Source organism: Pelobates fuscus, chromosome 4 (assembly GCF_036172605.1).
Source record: "Pelobates fuscus isolate aPelFus1 chromosome 4, aPelFus1.pri, whole genome shotgun sequence".
NCBI lineage: Eukaryota > Metazoa > Chordata > Amphibia > Anura > Pelobatidae > Pelobates > Pelobates fuscus.
In genome coordinates, this window is record NC_086320.1 from 225,525,682 (window position 1) to 225,548,233 (window position 22,552).

At 39.3% G+C, this 22,552-nt stretch overlaps 1 protein-coding gene across 1 annotated transcript in view; it reads right to left on the bottom strand.

Annotated features, from left to right (window-relative positions):
* LOC134609409 (collagen alpha-2(VI) chain-like) overlaps positions 1 to 22,552 on the bottom strand; it is a 143,926-nt gene that overhangs the window by 49,708 nt on the left and 71,666 nt on the right. The window contains exons 16-22 of the mRNA XM_063453089.1: positions 19,151 to 19,213; positions 18,971 to 19,033; positions 16,223 to 16,285; positions 15,068 to 15,130; positions 14,131 to 14,181; positions 10,660 to 10,695; positions 6,521 to 6,583 (exon numbers count right to left, since the gene is read on the bottom strand). Coding sequence (XP_063309159.1) covers positions 6,521 to 6,583; positions 10,660 to 10,695; positions 14,131 to 14,181; positions 15,068 to 15,130; positions 16,223 to 16,285; positions 18,971 to 19,033; positions 19,151 to 19,213 — 402 coding nt within the window. The remainder of the gene's footprint in view (positions 1 to 6,520; positions 6,584 to 10,659; positions 10,696 to 14,130; positions 14,182 to 15,067; positions 15,131 to 16,222; positions 16,286 to 18,970; positions 19,034 to 19,150; positions 19,214 to 22,552) is intronic.

A 22,552-nucleotide genomic window follows, 5' to 3' on the forward strand; every position in this document is an offset into this window, starting at 1 on the left:
TCACTTCAATCCCACCTCCATCATGCCAGCTTGCATAAGATAAGAAAAGAATAGAACTGCCGCTCAACATCCATGACATGAAACATGCATGTCCATCACAGTCATTATTAATAAAATTAGGCAAACTATCTCTCACTTATAATGAACTTACTAAGTGATATATGTATAAAAATCCAGGTTGTTTTTAATCAGGGCTGGATTTTCCCTTTAGGGAGAGTAGGCACCTGCTAAAAGGCGCATTTCCTGTAGATGGCACCTGCTTTCAGCACCTATATATTAATGCTGGGCTTGGGTTAATGCTGTTTTAGGCTTAGGTATAGCTTTAGGTTTAGGGTACGTATACAGTCAGCATTAGCGTAAGCATAGGGTTAGTATAATGTTAGGTGGGGGTTGGTATCGGTAGTTAACAAATTACCAATAATTAAAGGGATACTATAGTCACCGGAACAACTACAGCTTAATGTAGTTGTTCTGGTGAGTATAGTATGTCCCTGCAGGCTTTTTGAGCCAGGAAGACCTCTAGTGGCTATGCCTCAGACGACCACTGGGGGTGCTTCCTGGGGCAGTGCTGCACATTGTGTCTCCACGCACTACACTGATTCAATGCACATCTATGAGGAGATGCTGATTGGACAGGGCAGCGTTCGGCTCTGCTACCACCCCGCCTCCTTGGCTGGGATCAGTAGAATTGACAATGTGTTCCTATGGGAAAACATTGTGATTGGCTGTGATCATCAATTCTGATGTCAATTCTGATTGAGGAATCTATTTTGAGCTCTTTTTCTTTAGTTGAACTGGATGTGAAAACATTATAAAAAGGCATTTGTCTCTATTATTTTTCCAATTTTTTACATTTTATTCACACTTAATCTTGTGCTAGGTATACATATAGGATATGAAATGGAAGTCCTTTCCATCTTTTAAAAATAATATATAATATATGTGGAGGCCCTTAAAGAGAAGTCCTTAAATTATGGTGGTACAAACACATAACACAAATCCTAAGTTTGTTTTGGTTCAGAACTTGGAAAATTGCCTCCATCCTTAAGGGATTAATCTAATTAAAACTAATGAAATTCTTTGACTTCACATATGGAAGAAAAGCGTTTACCTCTGATGATTTTATTAATATAAATGAAAGGCAGTAATCATATTTAATGTTATTGTTTCAACAGTACAAATGGAATTGTTGAATTTCCAATTTTTACAAAAAGACAACATAACATGTCATACATTTTTGCCACAATTTTTCTTAATAAATACTTAATTAAATACTTAAAAAAGATTAATTTGATTCATCTTCATTGATTCAATACATTTATACAAGTAAACCCGCTTTTGTTGATTCTTTGGAATCTCAAGGGATACATTTTTATCAATTAAAAATCTTGAACAAATTTGGACCAAGAAGTACACTCCAAATCCACAAGTGGGGATTATACCGCTCAAGTGCAAAAGTAGGAGCTACATTATAGTTCCTCAAAAGTATAAGTGCATCTCTTTCTCCTAATTTCCCTGTGAGAGACAACATATTACACTTATAGATGTCGCGAACATAAAATTTTCCGTTCGCGAACGGCGAGCGCGAATTTCCGCAAATGTTTGCGAACGGGCGAACCGGGCGAACCGCCATAGACTTCAATAGGCAGGCGAATTTTAAAACCCACAGGGACTCTTTCTGGCCACAATAGTGATGGAAAAGTTGTTTCAAGGGGACTAACACCTGGACTGTGGCATTGCGAGGGGGATCCATGGCAAAACTCCCATGGAAAATTACATAGTTGATGCAGAGTCTGGTTTTAATCCATAAAGGGCATAAATCACCTAACATTCCTAAATTGTTTGGAATAACGTGCTTTAAAACATCAGGTATGATGTTGTATCGATCAGGTAGTGTAAGGGTAACGCCCGCTTCACAGTGACAGACCAAACTGCCCATTTAACGCACTGCAAAAAAACGCAAACAGTCCATTTGCAAAACCGCAAACTCCCCATTTGCACAAGGTTGGATACCAAGCTAGCCATGTCCCGTTCCTTGTCCTCACTGATGTCATTGAAGGTCTCTCTTCCTCCACCCAGCCACGTACAACACCAAGGGTCCCCGAAAGGTGACAACAAGCCCCCTGGGACGCCTGCTGTGTTTGGTCTTCCACCTCCTCAAAGCCACCTTCCTCCTCTGACTCCTCTTCTTCAGACTCCTCTCTCTGCATTGCCTCTCTGCGTTAAACATGTCCTTGACAGACACCTGACTGTGGGCAGATGAGCAGGAACTGCTCAAGGCGAGAGACGGAGTGGCGGATGGTTGAGAGGGGGCAAGGAGGACAGCAGTGGTTGACGTGGCTGAAGATGCTGGACCAGGAGGAGGATGGCGGCTTTGAGTTTGTGTGCTGCTTGTACTCATGTGTTGATCCCATAGGTGTTTGTGATGTGCGATCATGTGCCTTCGCAAAGCAGTTGTACCTAGGTGGGTGTTGGACTTCCCATGACTCAGTTTCTTTTGGCACAGATTGCAAATGGCATCGCTGTTGTCAGAGGCAGACACACCAAAAAAATGCCACACTGCTGAGCTCTGCAATGATGGCATTCTGGTGGTGGCAACAGCATGCGTTGATTGGCGTGCTGTCTGGCGGACCCCGGGTGCCGATGTATGCTGTCTGACTGTGCCACTAGCTCCTTGCAACAACCTCCCCCTGCTTCCAACTCGTCTCCTCCTCCTCTCTGTCTCCCCATCTGAACTTTCCCCCTGTTCTTCTTCTCTTCTAGCGGGCACCCACGTGACATCCACGGACGCATCGTCATCATCAACCGCTTCACTTGTATCTGACAACTCAGCAAAGGAAGCAGCAGCGGGTACAACATCATCATCATCACACCGTACGTCCATGTGTGTAATGCTGCCTGACTGAGACATATCCCTGTTATCTACATCCTCTGGCAATAATGGTTGCGCATCACTCATTTCTTCCAACTGATGTGTAAATAACTCCTCTGACAGATCAAGTGAAGCGGCTGTGGTGCTAGTGTTGGTGGTGGCGGCAGGCAGGTGAGTGGTTACTTGAGAGGTGCCCGAAGCTAAGCTGGAGGAGGATGGTGCGTCATGGTTCCGAGCGGAAGCTGTAGAAGATTGGGTGTCCTGTGTTAACAAGTCAACTATGTCCTCAGAACTTTTCGAGTTCCGGGTACGTGGCCTCTGAACATTGGGCATTATTCTAGGGCCAAAGGGAATCACAGCACCACGACCACGACGGCCCCTGCGGGGTGGCCTGCCTCTGCCTGTCATTTTTTTTTTTTTCGATTAGTGGTACTATGCGTGCAAGCTACTGTGACAACAGATATGAGTGGCACTGTGCACTGGCAGAAGTTGGCAGAGTAGACGCTGTAGGCCTGACACACACACTTGCAGACAACTAACTGCTATTCAATCTATTACAGTCAAATTTTTTTTTTTTTTTTAAATGTACACTACTGTTACACCAGATATGAGTTGCACTGGTGTTACACTGTGCCCTGGCAGGCCCTGAAACGCACACGTGTGAAGGAAACTGACTGCTATTATTTCACAGTCAAATTTCTAGTTTTTTTTTTTTGTTTTTTTTAAATGTACACTACTGTTACACCAGATATGAGTTGCACTGGTGTTACACTGTGCCCTGGCAGGCCCTGAAACGCACACGTGTGAAGGAAACTGACTGCTATTATTTCACAGTCAAATTTCTAGTTTTTTTTTTTTTTTTTTTTAAATGTACACTACTGTTACACCAGATATGAGTTGCACTGGTGTGACACTGTGCCCTGGCAGGCCCTGAAACGCACACGTGTGAAGGAAACTGACTGCTATTATATTACAGTCAAAAAAGTTTTGTTGTGACACCAGATATGAGTGGTGGCACTGGGCAAGTGGGCACAGTATATGCTGTGAGCCTGACACACACGCTGGCAGGCAGGCAACTGCAATTAGATTACACCGAAAAAAAAAAGAAAAAAAAAGCAGACTGACGTTCTAGCCCTAAAAAGGGCTTTTTGGGGTGCTGTCCTTACAGCAGAGATCAGATGAGTCCTTCAGGACTGTAGTGGACACTGAATACACTGAATAGCCTAGCTATCGATTTCCCTATTAAATCAGCAGCAGCTACACTGTCCCTCCTCTCACTAAGAATGCAGCTTCCGGGGGGGCGGGGCCTAGCTGTCATGGAGGAAAGACGCACTTCGTGTGAGCTCCCTCAATATCTCACTTTAAGCAGCTATCAACAAGCGAATTTCACCCCAGAAGGGGATGACCCAGCAATGTTGCTCCTACCTGACCGACCCGACATGCTTAATAGCGGTCAGCAACTCGACAGAGTCTTACTTACCTCCGCGTGGCAAGTGTGGCCTGGTGCTCACCGGGCGGGAAAAGCGGCTGATCTCCTGATCCTGGGATGCCCAGGAGCAGCTACTTCCCAGCAGGAGCTCCGTGACCCCCCCCCCCCCTCGGACTGATGGGGGTTATCCCAGTCCACCCCTGAGAGGCTGTCTGGAGCTAATGGACGCACAGAGCACAGCCGCCCAGGCTGACATACTCATCTGCGACTCTCCCAATATGGCGGCATCCGCGTGTCCTCCTGGTACCAGCAAAGCATGGCAGGATATTGAGTCTAAGCTGGACAGACTCTTTAATCAATTTTGGAAGCAAATAACAAGCAGGAAGCCCCAACAAGCTCCACCACAGCCCCAACAAGCTCCATCACAGCTAAGCGAAGCAGTCCCCATTAAAATCCAGCAACGCAAAAGGCGTCGAAGACGGGACCGGAGGCACAAACAGAAATGCAGAGCCTGCCCCACGTCAAGCACTCGCCTCCACCTTAAGCCACCACAATCCCGCACCGGACGTGAAGCACCACCGGGACAGATCCGACCACCCGACAAAACAAGCTTCCACCACCTCAAGCCGCGAACCCGGCACTCAGCCAGAGACTTGCCTTTGTTGTTCCAGGTATCAGGGACTCCCAGGGTCTGCACCTGGCGCTCAGAAGGGATCAGATGAGCACAAGCAGTAAACAGCAACCTGCCAAGCATGTCCCACTATAGCTGATCCTCCACACCATGCCTTTCATCACATGAACTGCTCTCTGCACATTAACTAATCGTAAAGTAGCAAGCATTTAAACATGTCATTATATCACCTCCTAAAGAGTTTATTGTCGTAGTTCCTTACATGCCTTTACCTTAACCGTTCATATATTATGTTATTCACTAGTCTCATCTCATGGGGCGACTCACACTTGATTTATAACTAGTGGTGGAGCTGCTGATATAAATACACAGTTGATAACGTGCAAGCTACACCCTAAACATGACAGCCATCTTTCACAACAATGTACTGATATATACTCATACCCTCAGTGCAACTAGCCATGATATATGCACGTTCAGCCTAGCATGGTCAAATATAACACACTTCTGTCTAAAAAAATAAAATAAAAATACAAACAAAAAAAAAAAAGAATGCAGCTTCCGAATGAATCTAAAATGGATGCTGTCCAGGAGGTGGGAGGGTCTGGGAGGGAGGGTCTGCTGCTGATTGGCTGGAATGTGTCTGCTGACTGTGAGGTACAGGGTCAAAGTTTACTCAATGATGACGAATAGGGGGCGGACCGAACATCGCATATGTTCGCCATCCGTGGCGAACGCGAACAAGCTATGTTCGCCAGGAACTATTCGCCAGTGAACTATTCAGGACATCTCTAATTACACTATCAAACTTTATTTTTGTCCATCTTATTGTTACATGTAACCATAATCAAGGACATCCAAAGCACCACTCCCACCCACCTCCTTCTTAAGTACATTTCTATTAAATAGAGAAGATTTATATCACAACAGTATACTCTTAGCATTTAACTATCTGTTTTATATTTTGTTTTAATTTTCACTATCTCTAAAGCTGTTGGCTCATTGTGCAGAACTATATGAAATTCTTCTTTGATGCATGTATTCAAAGGGTAACTGTTACATCTCTGGAATTGAACATTGAACGAAATTGAATAAAACAGTGAATATCACCTATAACTTTGTTTTAACCTTTTTTCCATGTGATACTACATTATCTTTAAATGTATCTCAAAGACTCAGCTAATGATCCTGGGATGTGCCATTTCCCCTTTAACATGCAATACGGACTATTCAGCCTAGTTCAGTCTTTATTGGGATTACACAAGGAGGGTGCATATCTGTTGACAATGATATGTCAGCTTTTTTGTCTTTTGTTACAAGCTGAAAACGTTAACTATACTGATAAGCAGGGGAAAGGTAATATAAAGGCTGGGATTTATACTGTTTTATTTATTTATATGTCAATGTCTCATTACATTCTACATTATACATGCAGTCTTCATTCCCTGCTTTCTGACCTCTATATAATTTTAGAAGAATCTTTTATTATCATAGTGTTGCATTTGTTTTTTTTTTGTGTGTAAACATAGAAGAGAGGTACTACATGCTCACACAACTTTCTAAAATATAGTAATGGAAAATTATTTACTGGGTCCCCTTTTGGTCCTTTTGGTCCTTGTTCTCCTTTCTCTCCAAAATATCCTCTCATACCCTAGTAAGACACGAAAAAAATTAATTAGAACAAAATATACATATATTATAACTTTCCACACAGTAAAGCTATTCATGGTTTAGTTTTGTGACTTATCCTATACAATTTGCAGGTGTATAGATATATCCTTAAGATTGCATTTCTGTGCTAAGGAGGTGAAGTCAATTTCAAAGATTAGAAATGAATAGGGCATTTACAGATCTGTGGATGTGGTATAGTTTAATGAATGTCAGTTCTTTGTTGTACTGTATAGAATTTGGGTGATGTGACAACAATGCCATTGGTATACAAATTTAAAAAACTGACTAGTTTATGTGAAAATAAATTCACAAAGTAAAACCATTTTAGTATGTTGAATACAAAAGTGAGAGCACACAAGCCTGCAAACGCTGACCCACTACAACTACTGTCCACGGCATCCTCCTTTACAAGCTACTAGTTTGAGCCAGCTTTTTATAAGTGGCTCAGGACCATGTGAGTTGTATATTAGTTTTAACTGTGTATACTATATTACTCTATGGTCTTTTTATATTCGCATTTTTCAGATCCTACATTTAACATATATCTGTGGTATTTATGCAATATTGTGTGCTCTCACTTTTGTATTTTGTATTTATTTCTCTATTTCTCTAAGTGTGTTTTTAGAGTGATTCACACAGGTGATTGAGCACCTTTCTTTATCACCTTATTACTATTTTTTTATTTTATTATTTTAGTATGTTGGTTGAACGGAACTTAAAAGTACCTCCAGATGTAATTCACTAAACACCGGTGAAAACGGACGAATTCAGACCAGAATGGTAGTTCTCATATTTACTAAAGTCAAACTTAAATTCAATTAACCCAATCGAATCTGCAACAATTGGCCAAATGCATTTGTTGGCCAGATTAAAATCAGTGCTTTTCACATCTGATCCCTAAATAAGGTGTAGGAATCTGACTGTTTACAAAACACCAATTTTAAAAAAGCTAGCTATTTGCCAGCTATCATCACTAGCAGCCAGAAGGCAACGTGATAACTATGTGGCAGCTAACAAACGCTTTTTAGCTAGCTGCCACATTGAAAAAGTAAAAAACAAACAAACAAAAAAACCTAAGGCTGTTAAGATGACCCCCATATAACTATGAGGAAGGTTTATGGAGGTTGTTGTCATATCTTCTAAACATTTAAGTCTAGTGACTGGGATGATCTAGACTCCCCATTAATTTACAGGTCCCACTCCAATGGTTAAATGCGGCCTTTTTAAACAGTCTAAAAGATTTCCAGATTTTGCAGTAAAATGGCCCTGTACAGCACTGGATGGTTTTACCCTGTTTGATCTGGGGCCATTTGGACTTTAGTGACTAATCCTGACACTAATTACCGTATATACTCGAGTATAAGCCGACCCGAATATAAGCCGAGGCCCCTAATTTTACCCCCAAAAACTGGGAAAACGTATTGACTCGAGTATAAGACTAGGGTGGGAAATGCAGCAGCTACTGGTAAATTTCTAAATAAAATTAGATCCTAAAAAAATTATATTAATTGAATATTTATTTACAGTGTGTGTATATAATGAATGCAGTGTGTGCGTATGAGTGCGTGTATGAATGCAGTGCGTGTATGAATGCAGTGTGTGTATATGAGTGCAGTGTGTGTGTATGAGTGCAGTGTGTGTGTATGAGTGGAGTGTGAGTGTATGAGTGCAGTGTGAGTGCAGTGTGTGTGCGTATGAGTGCAGTGTGTGTGTGTGTGTATATATTAATTGAATATTTATTTCCAGTGTGTGTATATAATGAATGCAGTGTGTGTGTATGAGTGCAGTGTGTGTGTATGAGTGCAGTGTGTGTGTATGAGTGCAGTGTGTGTGTGAGTGTAGTGTGTGTGTGAGTGCAGTGTGTGTGAGTGCAGTGTGTGTATATGAATGAAGTGTGAGTGTGTGTGATGCAGTGTGTGTTTGTGTATGTGTTGGTGGGGGTGGGCATTTTGATATATTATTAATTATTTTATTAATTATTTTATTTTTTATTTTGTAATATTATTATATATTTGTATTATTATTATTTATTATTTAATGGCATTATTATTAAAAAAAAATTATTTTTTTTTTTTCGTCCCCCCTCCCTGCTTGATACATAGCAGGGAGGGGGGCTCCTTCCCTGGTGGTCCAGTGTCATTGGTAGTTCAGTGGGGGGAGAGGGGGGCTGGCAGAGCTGTACTTACCTGTCCTGCAGCTCCTGTCAGCTCTCTCCTCCTCCGCGCGGTCTGTGCAGCTCCCTCTGTCAGCTCCCACTGTACAGATTTAGGTGCTGAACGGACGGCGCGGAGGAGGAGAGAGCTGACAGGAGCTGCAGGACAGGTAAGTACAGCTCTGCCAGCCCCCCTCTCCCCCCTGTCTGTATTATGGCAATGTAAATTGCCATAATACAGACTCTGACTCGAGTATAAGCCGAGTTGGGGTTTTTCAGCACAAAAAATGTGCTGAAAAACTCGGCTTATACTCGAGTATATACGGTAATTCTTTAAAGTGAACCAGTCATGACTGATATAAGTTTGTAGTTTTCTAACCATCTGGCTTGACTCAAGTTAAACAATCCTATAGGTGTCAATTCAAAATACTAACCCTTACCTATAAAGCTCTAACCAACTCTAGCCCCTTGCATTTCTTCCCTGATTCATAGGTATGCCCCTTCTTGGTCTCTCCGCTCTGCCAGTGACCTTCTCCTGTCCGCTGCTCGCACCCTTACTGCTAACTTGCGCTTGCTGGACTTTTTGCGGATAGCTCCATTCCTTTGGCACAGCCTGCCTACCCCCATCATACTATCCCTAGTCTTCAATTGTTTAAGAAGACCCTCGAAACACGTGTTCAGAAATGCTTATGGACTCCCAGAGTAACTTATCTATACTTATCCAAATCTGTCTCTTGCTCTCCTAAAGAACCACATTCCTTTCTCACCTCCAGCTCTGCTACTTTTCCACCTTGTTTGGTGGCTGTTATCCTTGCTGCCCTGTTGTGTATTTGAACCCCAACCTCCTCCAGACTGTAAGCTTGCTTGAGCAGTGCCCTCATCTACCTATTGTTCCTGTGTCACTGTGTAATTGTCTCATTTATTGTAAATTTCCCCCCCTTTCATAATATTGTAAAGCACTGCGGAATTAGTTGGCGCTATATAAATACTACTACTACTAATAATAATATTTTTTGTTTTCTTAACACTATTTTAAAAAAAATCACATTTTATCGCTGTCATGCTGAGGGCATCAGTTTTGTTTCAGATGGTGTTACACTTACTGTAAGACACACCTCTCTTGCATACCCCTGCTTGGTAAGCACATACTTGCTTCCAATAACAGGTTAAAAGTCTCAAACACGTTATATTCTTAAATTGCCTGGCCAAAGCTGCTGCAATAAATAATTCTGTTTGTTTCTATCCTCTTTCTGCACTGCTCTCATACAGAGCCTGCCCCATCTCTTTATTTCTGATTGTTGGCATGCCCTAATGAGGCACAATGTATAGATGACACTCTCTATGATTTAAGAATAAGTTGAATTTGTCATGACAGGTAACCTGTCAATAATCTATTTTGTGCAAATGTACTATTCATCATAGAAGCAATAATTTTCAATATTTTAGTTTTGAACATTTCTGGTGAAAATAAAAAAGATATGTTATGTTCTTTATTGCAAAATTTGTTTCACACCCAATTGTTGCAATTATGTTTTTAATTGCATCTGGTTAGTATATGTCACAATATGTGTGGATGTCAAGATCCACTTATCTTCATTATTAAAATCTAAAATGACCACGTGAGCAGGTGTATGCGTGTCCATCTACTTTCAAATGTATATTGATCTATGGACTTTATCCTTGCTTAAAATGGAAAAGCAGCCACGAATAGAAACATTGGCAGATAATAAACTTGAAAAAATACACAACTACAAAGATAATCAAATTGGCATATTTTTGTCCTCATTGAACAAAAAAAAAAAACTTAATCATTAATACAAAATATAAAAATGGCACACACATAAACATGCAGTATATATATTCAGCAATTCTATTAGTAGTTGTATGGTAAATGACATTCTTACTGGAAAACCAGGAAGTCCAACATCTCCTCTGTCGCCCTAGAAAGGAATATATACCTTAAATATCACCATATTCGAACTTACATTAATATAATGGTAAGACAAGCCATGTATGAGTTAATTCTATATACATTTTTACACCTATCCTGTTTTTTTTCTGTACACCTGCTGGTAATCAGCCACTCGTGTGGCAGCAACTATATGCACAAAGGTATGACAGACATGCACAAATGATTCAGTTGTTCACATCAGACTTCACAACAGTTTATAAAACAAAAGGAGAACAAACAAACAAACAACATTTCTGGGGTTGCTATATATCTTAAAAGTAGATGGATATAACTTCTCAATCTCTATGTGATGTAATGAAAATATGTACACATAGGCTCTTAAACTCCTGGATGTAGTCTGTTATATGACATAAGTATTGGCAGGAAGTTTACAGAAAATCCTTTTATTAGTAATTCTCACTTGTGTGCAATTCAGAGATCCCATATATCACTACAAAATAAAACAGTGAAAATGATTCCTTTAACCAAATGATTTTCTCTAACATTACTTAACCATGAACATTATACAAGAAACAATCACCTAGCAACATTGCTATGGAATAACACATAATGTTTTATGTATGTTGTAATCTATTGAATGATCCAATGTTACAGTAGTAGAGTCTATTTTCTTTCCATTTTTTAAAGAGAGATAATTGTACATACTGCTATATTGTTTCCGACATACAGTACATGTTTTCTTTGTATGTTATAATATAGGTCATAGTGTCTTTGGAGGGTTGGCAACATTTGAACTGGGGGGAGAACATATGTCTTTTTACACACTTGAAACTTACAGATTGATGTGTGGATGGTGCTACCCATGTATAATAGGCATTAGATTATTATATTTAATTGAGAATGGAGTTATGCTCAAATATTTGTGTATTTCCCATCAGTGTGACTGTCATAGCACAATGGAGCATCCATAGAGATTTGTCCACGCCAGGTGATACTATAACTTTCCATTGTTACTAATAACACCCAGCATGTGTGATGAATGTTGTGAGCATTGTCTCAATTCACCCTGTGGTCACTTGCTAACACCTCCATGAGCATCAGATTTAGTCATCACAGTCAGAAGCATGTTGAGGGTCACAAGCCCATCTCCAATCCCACACAGGGCTCGGCCGGCAAAGGGCCCGCACAAATCCTGCCTGTGGAATCACTCCTGCAGTACTTTGCCAACAGACAATATCTTGCTTTTTTAAAAGAATGGTGTGAGGTTTCAAACAACATTCCCTGTATGCTAGTAGCCTGGGAGAAATTGCTATCTGACCCTCTTGCCAGCCCAGCCATTGATGACAGTTCTATTATGAAATTACATTATTTCATTGTTCACAGTTTAACAACAAAGCAATGAATACCTCACACAGACTCCCATGTTAGCACGTGTACTCAGAAACCTTTTCTACTAATGAGATTTTACATATAAGGGTGTGTTATCAAATCATTTTGTGGTTGTTATAAACACATTTCTTCAACACATCTGGTGTAATTAATAGCTTCCATATGGTTTCACGAAAGGATGTGGTGATCCTTTATTTGATTACATGGCAAACATATTCAATTTTCTATTCATTCACATAATTGCTTGTTTGCTACATTTGTATATTTTTAGATTATAATTGACTTTGTTCATGGTTGGCTGAGTTAAAGGACCACTCTAGTGCCAGGAAAGCATACTCGTTTTCCTGGCACTAGAGTGCCCTGAGGGTGCCCCCACCCTCAGGGTCCCCCTCCCGCCCGGCTCTGGAAAGGGGAAAGGGGTAAAAACTTACCTTTTTCCAGCGCTGGGCGGGGAGCTCTCCTCCTCCTCTCCGCCTCCGTTCCTCCCCGTCGGCTGAATGCGCACGCGCGGCAAGAGCTGCGCGCGCATTCAGCCGGTCACATAGGAAAGCATTCATAATGCTTTCCTATGGACGCTTGCGTGCTCTCACTGTGATTTTCACAGTGAGAATCACGCAAGCGCCTCTAGCGGCTGTCAGTGAGACAGCCACTAGAGGAAAAAGGGGAAGGCTTAACTAATTGATAAACATAGCAGTTTCTCTGAAACTGCTATGTTTATAAAACAATTAGTTAACCCTAGCTGGACCTGGCACCCAGACCACTTCATTAAGCTGAAGTGGTCTGGGTGCCTAGAGTGGTCCTTTAAAGCGGATTCCAGGACATGTGTAATTTTAGAAAAAAAAAAATCAAGGCAAATTTCGAGGTCTTCCATTGATATATTGTATCTTCTCTTTTGACACTCCAATGATAGTACCTCTCCTATTTTTATTTGGAACATAATAAAGTACCTTTTATTATCTTAGGACTACTTCTGTCCCTAAAGTGCTTAGTGCTGTTGGTTTAGTCATTATACATATTAAGTTCTCTTTATATATTGTATTTAAAACCAGCTTTGAGCCTCATTTTTAATGAGTCTCTAATATATTTTTTTGCTTTGTCTTAAAATTTCGAGGTCTATTTCATAGAAGACTACAGATAAAAGAAAAAAAATACAAAGGTAACTTTGGACTTGGAATGCAAATCCCATGATGCTCAGACAGAAAAGCCCCCTAACCCTAGAAAGCACGTAATCCTAAGTCCCTTTAAATCCTCACCATGGTATTCTCTGCTGTATCTTTTAACACTGTCTATATTTTCACAACCATTTAATGACAGTGTTCACTGGGGCATTGCTGCTGGAGGCAACTTTGGGGTTAAACTGTTTGAGAACGGTTAAACCCCTTGAGGTAAGAGTGTCTCCAAGGGACTCCTGGCACCAAAACAACTTAATTTAGCTTAAGTTGTTTTGGTGCCTGAAGTTTCCCTTTAACTTTTGAATTGTGTTTCTTAAAGTGAACCAAGTCACTGCAATGAAGAAAGCACTCAGCTCAAGCAGTCTGCATATTGACTTGATGCTGATCGTACAATAGCAGTTGGAACCTGAAATACAGAGTACTGCTAAATATTATTCAGAAACAAAGTTGCCAAAAAACAAGATCTGTGAAGGTTCAAATGCAGGCAAACATTGCACATCCAGTAATCATATTTCCTCTTTTAATGTTTTTGGATATCCTGATGTGTACAATAAGGTATAAAGTCATAAATTTAAAGAAAAAAAAAATGTTTCTTCATATTCACAAGGGTGTATGAGAAAAAAAAAACTTTACACTTATTCCAAAATTCTCTGCATTCTGCATGATAGTAAATGTATTACTTAAAAGAGTTCACAAATCATAAAAAAATCACTCATGCCTGGCATGCAATCAGCTCACAAAATATGAGTAGAGGTTTTTCTTTTTCTTCAATGTATGTGTTTATTATTCCGGAGGATCTTCAATCTGAACTTCTTTGCACTGGACTTTGCCAATGCAAAGTGTTTTAAGGCTATGACTGACTCTGTGCCATAAACAGTATGATTAAATGTATAACATATTACCTGAATGCCTCTGGAACCCATGTAGTTATTACCCTGTTTTCCTCTGTCTCCCTAGAAACAAAAAAGTACAATTCAATTGAAATGATCACGATGATCCAAATGCACCTGGATTTTATAGCCTCTTCACAGTCTCTTGTAAGATTTTTTTTCCCTTGTCATATAATTGTACTCACATAACTGTAACAAATAATTTTACAACGTCATATTGTCAGTATTACTTTACACGCGTTAGGATATTGGTGCTAGAATAGAAAGTAAGCATCCTGCAGTAGACACACTGGAGATTAAAATCCTAATTCAATTAATGGCTGTTAATTGGCTACTTATTATGATTCTGATTTCTGGCTTAATTATTATTTTAGAAAAGGGGGTTCTATTATGCAACTACCAGGGATGCTGCCAGCAGCACGACCAAGGATCCTACCAGCACCCACTGGATCACCGGGGATTAAACGCCCCTACCTTCAGAAATGTAAGTAGAAGGTGGATTTAACAATACAAAATAGTCACATTCCCACACACAATCACACTCACCTAACTGTTCACGCAAGCACACCCTGCCAACCCTGACACACAATCACACTCAGACAGTCCTCAATAACACTCTAAAAGCCACACACACTGTCACACTCAGCCAACTATCACACCATCAAACTAAGCCACAAGAAGGAGGGGGGAGGGAGTGGGGGGGCTTCACCGATTCTTGTACTGGGCCATGTGGTTTGTAGTTATGCCTCTGCTTTACATTAACAGTCAGAATACACTGACTGCTTTATCTTTCAACTTTTTATTCCTACAGGGTGAAGCTGGATCAAGAGATCACAAAGCCTTTATTGATAAGCCAACTCAGTTCAAAAAAATAGAATAGAATATTTAGGCCATGGAGAGGAATATAAAAGAAATCTATCAAATATATTACGTTTCCTTTGAAACATACCGGTGAGCCAGGCAGTCCTGTATCTCCTCTGTCTCCAATATCTCCAGGGTCACCAGGGCTGCCCTTGAAGTAAAAATATATATTACAGTAAACAGTTATATAACACACATTTCTTTAGCTTATATCCAAGGCACACACTGCTCGCATGCATCAGTTGTGAACAACAACCTAAGAATTGATCAATGCAGATGCACTAGCAAAAACCATGGGTTAAGGCATATAATCTGAATCACGTTCTATTTTTGAGTGTCTCTTTCTTGCAAACCTACGTAATGAGAAGTGTGAGCACTATTTGTAAAACAAAAATAAAAAATGGGGAGAAACACAGGTTACATGGAAATAACTCACAGACATAACCTGGCCTGACAACATTATCACAAAAACTCTATATTATCTGATCACAAATCCTTTGCACATATCACAGCTACTCAATGTATTCCTAGCAAGCTCCAGGTTCCAATTAAAATGACATCAACTGAATAAGAAATACAGCTTTTCTATAACAACCTCCCACACAGGCAAGTGCTATTCACACCCCTTTAGATGGTTGATATGTGGATAATTACCTAAGTCCCAGCCATAATCCCTGTAGCTCAATCGGGATGATTTTCGATGCGGTTTCGCTCACAAAGTGTAGTGATCCTGCATCCACTTTCTGATTATTAAGACAGCTGTACTCATATTCAAACATCTGGCAATTTTTTTGTAAATTTTTTTTTTAAATATAATTTGTATCACCATTATTCTAAACCATAACTTCTACAGAATATTATACGTGCTTTTTTTTTCTTCCTGAAAGTGTTAACTTCATGATCACAGTAGGTGGCAATTGAAAAAAAATAAAAAAAAATGGCATCCTAGTTAGGCTAATTGCTTTCATGTAATATGGAAGCTTCCACACCAACGTTTAAACTAGCAACATATTTCTGATTTCATTTTAGATATATGTATATATATATATATATATTAAAATAAATATTCCAACATCCAAACCAATGTCTCCAAATGTCAAGTTGCACTTTATTTTTTAATGTACCATTTATAGTTCACTGAGTTCAGAACAGTTCCTCATCATTCTTACACTAACTGGTAATATTAGAAAATAAAATAGTTTAAACACAATTTAATGCATGCACGGCCACAACGAAAACATACCTTTTCTCCAATGGGACCAATCTGACCAGGAGGTCCTCTTGGACCTGGAAAGCCAGGAGCACCCTGAGAAAAAGTGCAAGAATTAAGAACAAACATCCTAGAAAATCTAAAAATAGCATTTTCTTTTCCTGGAAAACTAGAAATGTCTGTAATATATTGTTGAGGCTAGTAACCAACATTGTAATCGATCTAACATGCGTTTATAAAAAAAAAAAAAAAATTTTAAAAACACACCACAACAAAACAAAGCCCATTGAATACATCATTAACATTCAGAATTCACTCTGTGAGGGACATAACATTGAATATTTGAAATGGCCAATGGAACCTATAAGTATGCATGCTCCCCAAAATTGGCATCCCGTTAAGTTCAATGGTGTCCCTAAAAGCGGAACACCAGGGAACCAAGTTGGGACAGTGGAACAGGAGCCTGAAATAGGGACTGTCCTGCTAGAATTGGAACAATTAGGAGGCCTGTGTATGTATACACACAAAACTGGTGGGGTAAATGAGCTGCATAGATGCACAAAACCTTGGCAATCAGATGGAGAGTCATTTAGAGTTGAAGTGAGAATTAATTGGAATTCAAAATGTGTTAATCTAGGACAAAATACTCAATTTAGAGAAATTAACCAAGTCATATCTTTTTTTTTTTTTTTTTTGTGTGTGGCTATTGTGGTGTTAAATGTAGAATTTATTTTGAATTCCCATCAATTTTCACTTTAGTAAATATCAGTGATAGAAACAAAAACTGGGGGTGGTAAGTGGAGAGAAGCCTAGGGGGAAGTTGGTAAAATACCCCAAACTCTAGGGGAGGATAAACTGGGAGATTATGATACAAAGAAAACAAGTATTCAGAAACTACAGTAGCTGTGTTCCTGGAGAAAACACAGTGAAACTACACATATGCACCACTGCATTCACACACAGATGCATACTAAAACGCTATTTTACACCCTTGAATCATGGAATTTCCGGGTGTTTAAGACACATATTAATTAAGGTCTAACACATCCTTCTTGCAATTTTGCTTTAAAGGGACACTATAGTCACCAGAACAACTACAGCTTATTGAATTTGTTCTGGTGAGTAGAATCCTTACCATCAGGCTTTTTGCTGTAAGCACTGTCTTTTCAAAGAAAATGCAGTGTTTACATTACAGCCTAGTGATAACTCCACTCCTCAGATGGCTGTTAGAGATCCTTCCTGGGTCATGGCTGCCTAAAATGCATCCAAACATTCAGTGTCTCCTCCCTCTGCATGCAGACACTGAACTTTCCTCATAGAGATTAATTGATTCAATTCATCTATATGAGGAGATGCTGATTGGCCAGGGCTGTGTTTTAATTGTGCTGGCTCTGCCCCTGATCTGCCTCTTTGTCAGTCTCAGCCAATCCTATGGGGAAGCATTGTGATTGGATCAGGCTACCACTTCTGCTGATGTCAGTAGGCAGTGGGCAGGTCTAAATGAAACCGGGACAAAGTAAGCAGCTGCAGACTTGAATACAAACAAGATTTTACTATATTTATGGAGGCATGAGGAGGACAGGGGGGCTAGATGTTGGTTTTAACCCTATAGTGCTCCTTTAATGTTGGCTTAATTTATTGTTTAAGAAAAAGAGCATGAAAATTGACTGTATTTATATGTGAGTCTGGTTATCACTAAACCAAAATATTATTTTGTAACTATTTTTTAAGATTTTATTTAGTAGTTAAACTATAACTGGTGTACACCATATATATACATATATATTTAATATATATGTAATTATCTATATATATATATATATATATATATATATATATATATATATATATATATATATATATATGATTTATTTAATCTATTTTTTTACACAAATAACAACAATTTAGTTAAATATGCATTTGTCATGGGGTCCACAAGTTTTATTATTAATTTGGTGACAACACAAAGAGGGAAAAATTAAATTGTGGTGAATAGGCAAAAGGGTTAGCTTACTTGCGCCTAAATGTTGGACCCTTGGCGATTGCTAATTTTGTTCTGTTTTAAAGTCAGCACTGACACTTACCTGTGAATTAATCGAGTCAGTCTGGAGCATGTATGGTTCAAGGGTAGACCTTTAAATGTAGAACTAAAGTTCCCATGATGCTTTTGTCAGCATGTATGATGCCAAAACATTGCATGAGTAGTTCTACAACATCCAGGGATTTGATTTTTGGCCTGTAGTGATCTAGAGTATAGGGTAACAATTCAATATGTTGCTACACGTGTACTCCTAATACATTCATCTGAAAAAGGGTTGGAACCATATCTTATAGCAGGCTTCCTCAAACTCCGGCCTTCCAGATGTTGCTGAACTACAACTCCCATGATTCTATGAATGAAATAGATAGGCTGATAATCATGGGAGTTGTAGTTCAGCAACATCTGGAGGGCCGGAGATTGGAGAAGCCTGCCTTATTTAATTTTTAAAATACAGCATAGTACCATAAATATCATGTTTTTTTTAAATTATAACACTGGCTAAATATTTTTTTTAGCCAGTATATATATATATATATATATATATATATATATATATATATATATATAGCCATTTTTAGATCTGCTTCAAATAATTGTATTTGAGATTTCACTGTAGTTTTGCTTAATTGTATTCCTGTCCAAGTGAGATAATGCATGTTTTTTCATCTGTTCATTGAACTACAATGATAATTTCACTGAGCAGATGATTTAACCATTAAGCCAAAGTAGGATATACTTACAGCTCCTCCTTTGTTTCCTCTTTCACCTATTGGTCCTCTCTCTCCTTCTGGCCCCAGCTCTCCCTTTTAACAAACCATAAAATATTAAGTAAACCAGTTATAAAAATAACAGCATAATTACAATCACAAAAAATCAAATACTGGGGTATCTAAACATATATCTAAATATAGAACTGGTACCTGCTGTCCTTTAATGCCCTGACGACCGCGTGGCCCAGGGAGCCCATTATCACCACGGATTCCCTGGAAACATAGCACAGTTATTGTTAAAATATACAATGAAGATATATAATTGATAAATATGTATAGAAAATATAATTCCATATTAGTAGAGCAAGCTTCATGTCAAAGAGCGGTAGTAACTCAATAGTTGTCTTTGTTTTATCAGGGTAGTGATAGTAACAGTTTGTTCACACAAGGATCTAACTGCATTAATAATTATTTTTTCTTCTCCTTATTATATATAAATGTAACATCTGGATTATTTCCAGAATGTCAAATAATGTCCAAATAATACCTATTAGCAATAAAGAAGATTTTTTTTATTTCAACTTGTATTTTATTGAGCATTTTTTGTTTTATTGAGGTAGAGACAGTGACAGCACAATCCGAACTACATTTTTATAACTAGGAAAAGTACGCAGCCAATCCTGTTCATAAAGACTGAAAAGATGAAAATAAAAAAGATAGACTTATAGGAACACTATAGGGTCAGGAACACAAATGTGTATTCCTAACTCTATAGTGTTTAACTATTAAGGTGGCCCTTTATTCCGCTTAAAAATACATTTTCCTTATCTTTATTCCAGTACTGTGTGGGGCCGCTGGTGTTGGCCCTGCCCTAAATTCACCTTCTTTGCAGACATCATCAGACTTGATGAACTCAGCCAATCACAATGCTTTCTCATAGGAAAGAATTGGATTGGCTGGGATTGTCCTAAACGCCGGCAGGCGGCATAGAACATCCCCACCATCCTATTCACTTACCTGGCTGTCCATAGCAATGCCAACAGGGGGAGTGCCTGTAATGACAGGTACTCCCCCTGCTACATGTAATTGGTAAAAAAAAAGTGAAAACACAGTTTAAAATAAAATATACTTAGATAATACAAGATAATTATATATATTTATTAATATCAAAATACACGTACAATGATATTGATTAAATATATATATATATATATATATAATTATAATATATATTTTTATATATAATATAAAAAAATATGTAAATACGTTAAAAAATAAAAATAATTAATTTATATATATATATCTATCTATATATATATATATCTATCTATCTATATATGTGTAATTTCGTTCTAACTGAATTTTGATGTTAATATATATATATTATATATATTAATATCAAAATACAAGTAGAACAAAATAATATATATATCTATATATATACATAAGTATATACGTATATATCACTATATATATACCTAGATATAAATAAAAAAGTATTAATATCCTTGTTACCTATATATGTATTGTATTCACTGTATGCATTGTTCTGATCCTGAAAAAAAAGACCGTGTATTGGTCGAAACGTTGATCCACTGAACTTCAATTTTTTTGCACAATAAATCTAATATTTTTCAAATCCAGGAGTGCACCTCATCATTATTCTATATTTACATCGCTGGTTTGCACCCTGGTACTTTTTCTAGTTATATACTTTTTACAGGTAGTGTGCCAATATCATTTTTTGAATTACACACACACACATATATACATATATATATATATATACATATAGTAATTATACGTATATATTTATGTAATATTTATACATAATTAGGTCATTTTATGAATTACAATTTGCGGGACCTGCCTGACAACCCAGGCCGAAAGTACAGGAAATTTAATTTGCTAGCACTATATTTAACCCTGTAACTTTCCAAGACACCATAAAACCTGTACATGGGGGGTACTGTTTTACTCAGGAGACTTTGCTGAACACAAATATTAGTGTTTCAAAAAAGTAAAATGTATTATAACGATGATATAGTCAGTGAAAGTAACGTTTTTTGCATTTTTCACACACAAACGGCACTTACACGGACAATATAATTGTTGTGATACGTTTTACTGTTTGGTAAATTTTTGTTTATTCCATTTTTTCAAGTTATATATGCAATGTTAACTGTGGACACGCAGGTCCGCTGATAAAACTGTTCAGAGTATTTCCTGAAGATAAAGTAAACATAAACGAAAAATAACAGTGGTGACGTGCAAGTCACCCAACATCTGTCAGCAAACGTTTCAGGTAGGGCTCGCAGGTCCTACAACATGGGTGAAGGCGGGCCTTGCCCCTTAGCGAGTGGTCTCGAGAGCTATTCTGGGAACTCTACTGTAACGGGTGTTAACCCTGACCTGTGACTTGGTATATTAGTGATATACGATTCACTCCCATAAGGAGTGTCAGTGTGACGTCTCAGTCCTACAGGTGCAGGCCTAAGGTCTACATTGTCGGTGAGTTTGGTCACTACCAGGCCGATCTGGGTGTTAGGTCTCAGGCCGTGCAGGGAACCCCTAGTTCACGTCTCTCGCTATATCGGGCACCCATCTGTCCAGGTTCTCTGCGTCTGCCTACCCTTTCTGCTGTGTCGCCTCTCCGTTTTTGGGTACCCCCGGGGAGAAGGGGGGGGCGGTGTGTGTTAAGAGGGAGGGGGGGAGAGAGCATGAGCCAGTTTCCATATTGGGTTGGTTTGCTTTATCTGACCTGCTTGAATGTGCTTTCGTGGTCCGGGTTTGGTGGTATGTCGTCAAGTCAGGCGTCTCAGTCCGTCAGCAAGTCTCGGAAGTCTGCTCTGGTCGTTGTCAAGATCCAGTGTGTCCAGATTGTCATATACGCCTGTGTCCTCCCCTCTGCCAGCAGGGAGAGCTCCTCCATCGCCCTCAACTCCTCCATCCGTTGGAACCATGTGTCTAGAGGGGGTGCACATTGCTTTTTCCAGTAAAGAGGGATCAGGCTCTTGGCCACATTAAGTATCCGGATGGTTAGGGATTTTTTATAGGTGGACATTTTAGTTGTAGTGTGATTGATCAGGAATGTTGCGGGATCTAAGGGTAGTGGGGTATCTGAGAATCTTGTGATGATCTTGTGTATGGCTGTCCAGTATGGTCGGATGATCGGGCATTCCCACCATATGTGGAGGTATGTACCCGTGTGTGTGGTGCAGCGCCAGCATGTGTCGTCTTTCGTGGGGTCGTATAGGTGTGTTTGGAGTGGTGTGCGGTACCAGAGGGCTAGGATTTTGTATGCAGTTTCTTGCGTCCCGCTGGACGGTGCGTAGTGAAGTGAGAGGGTGCAAATTTTGTCCCACTGGTCAGGTGTGAATGTGGTACCTAACACCGTTTCCCATTTCCCCATGAAGCTTGGGGGCGGCAGCCTCCTCATCCGCATGATCATTTCATAGAGCGTTGATAGGCCTCTGGCCAAAGGATCCGGATCCATGCACAGCTCTTCAAAAGCTGTGAGTGGTCTGAGGGTGTGCCTGTTTTGAGTAGCGTCCCGTACGAACCCTGCTAGTTGTCTGTACCTGAATCGCGTCATAAATGAGTGATTGGGGG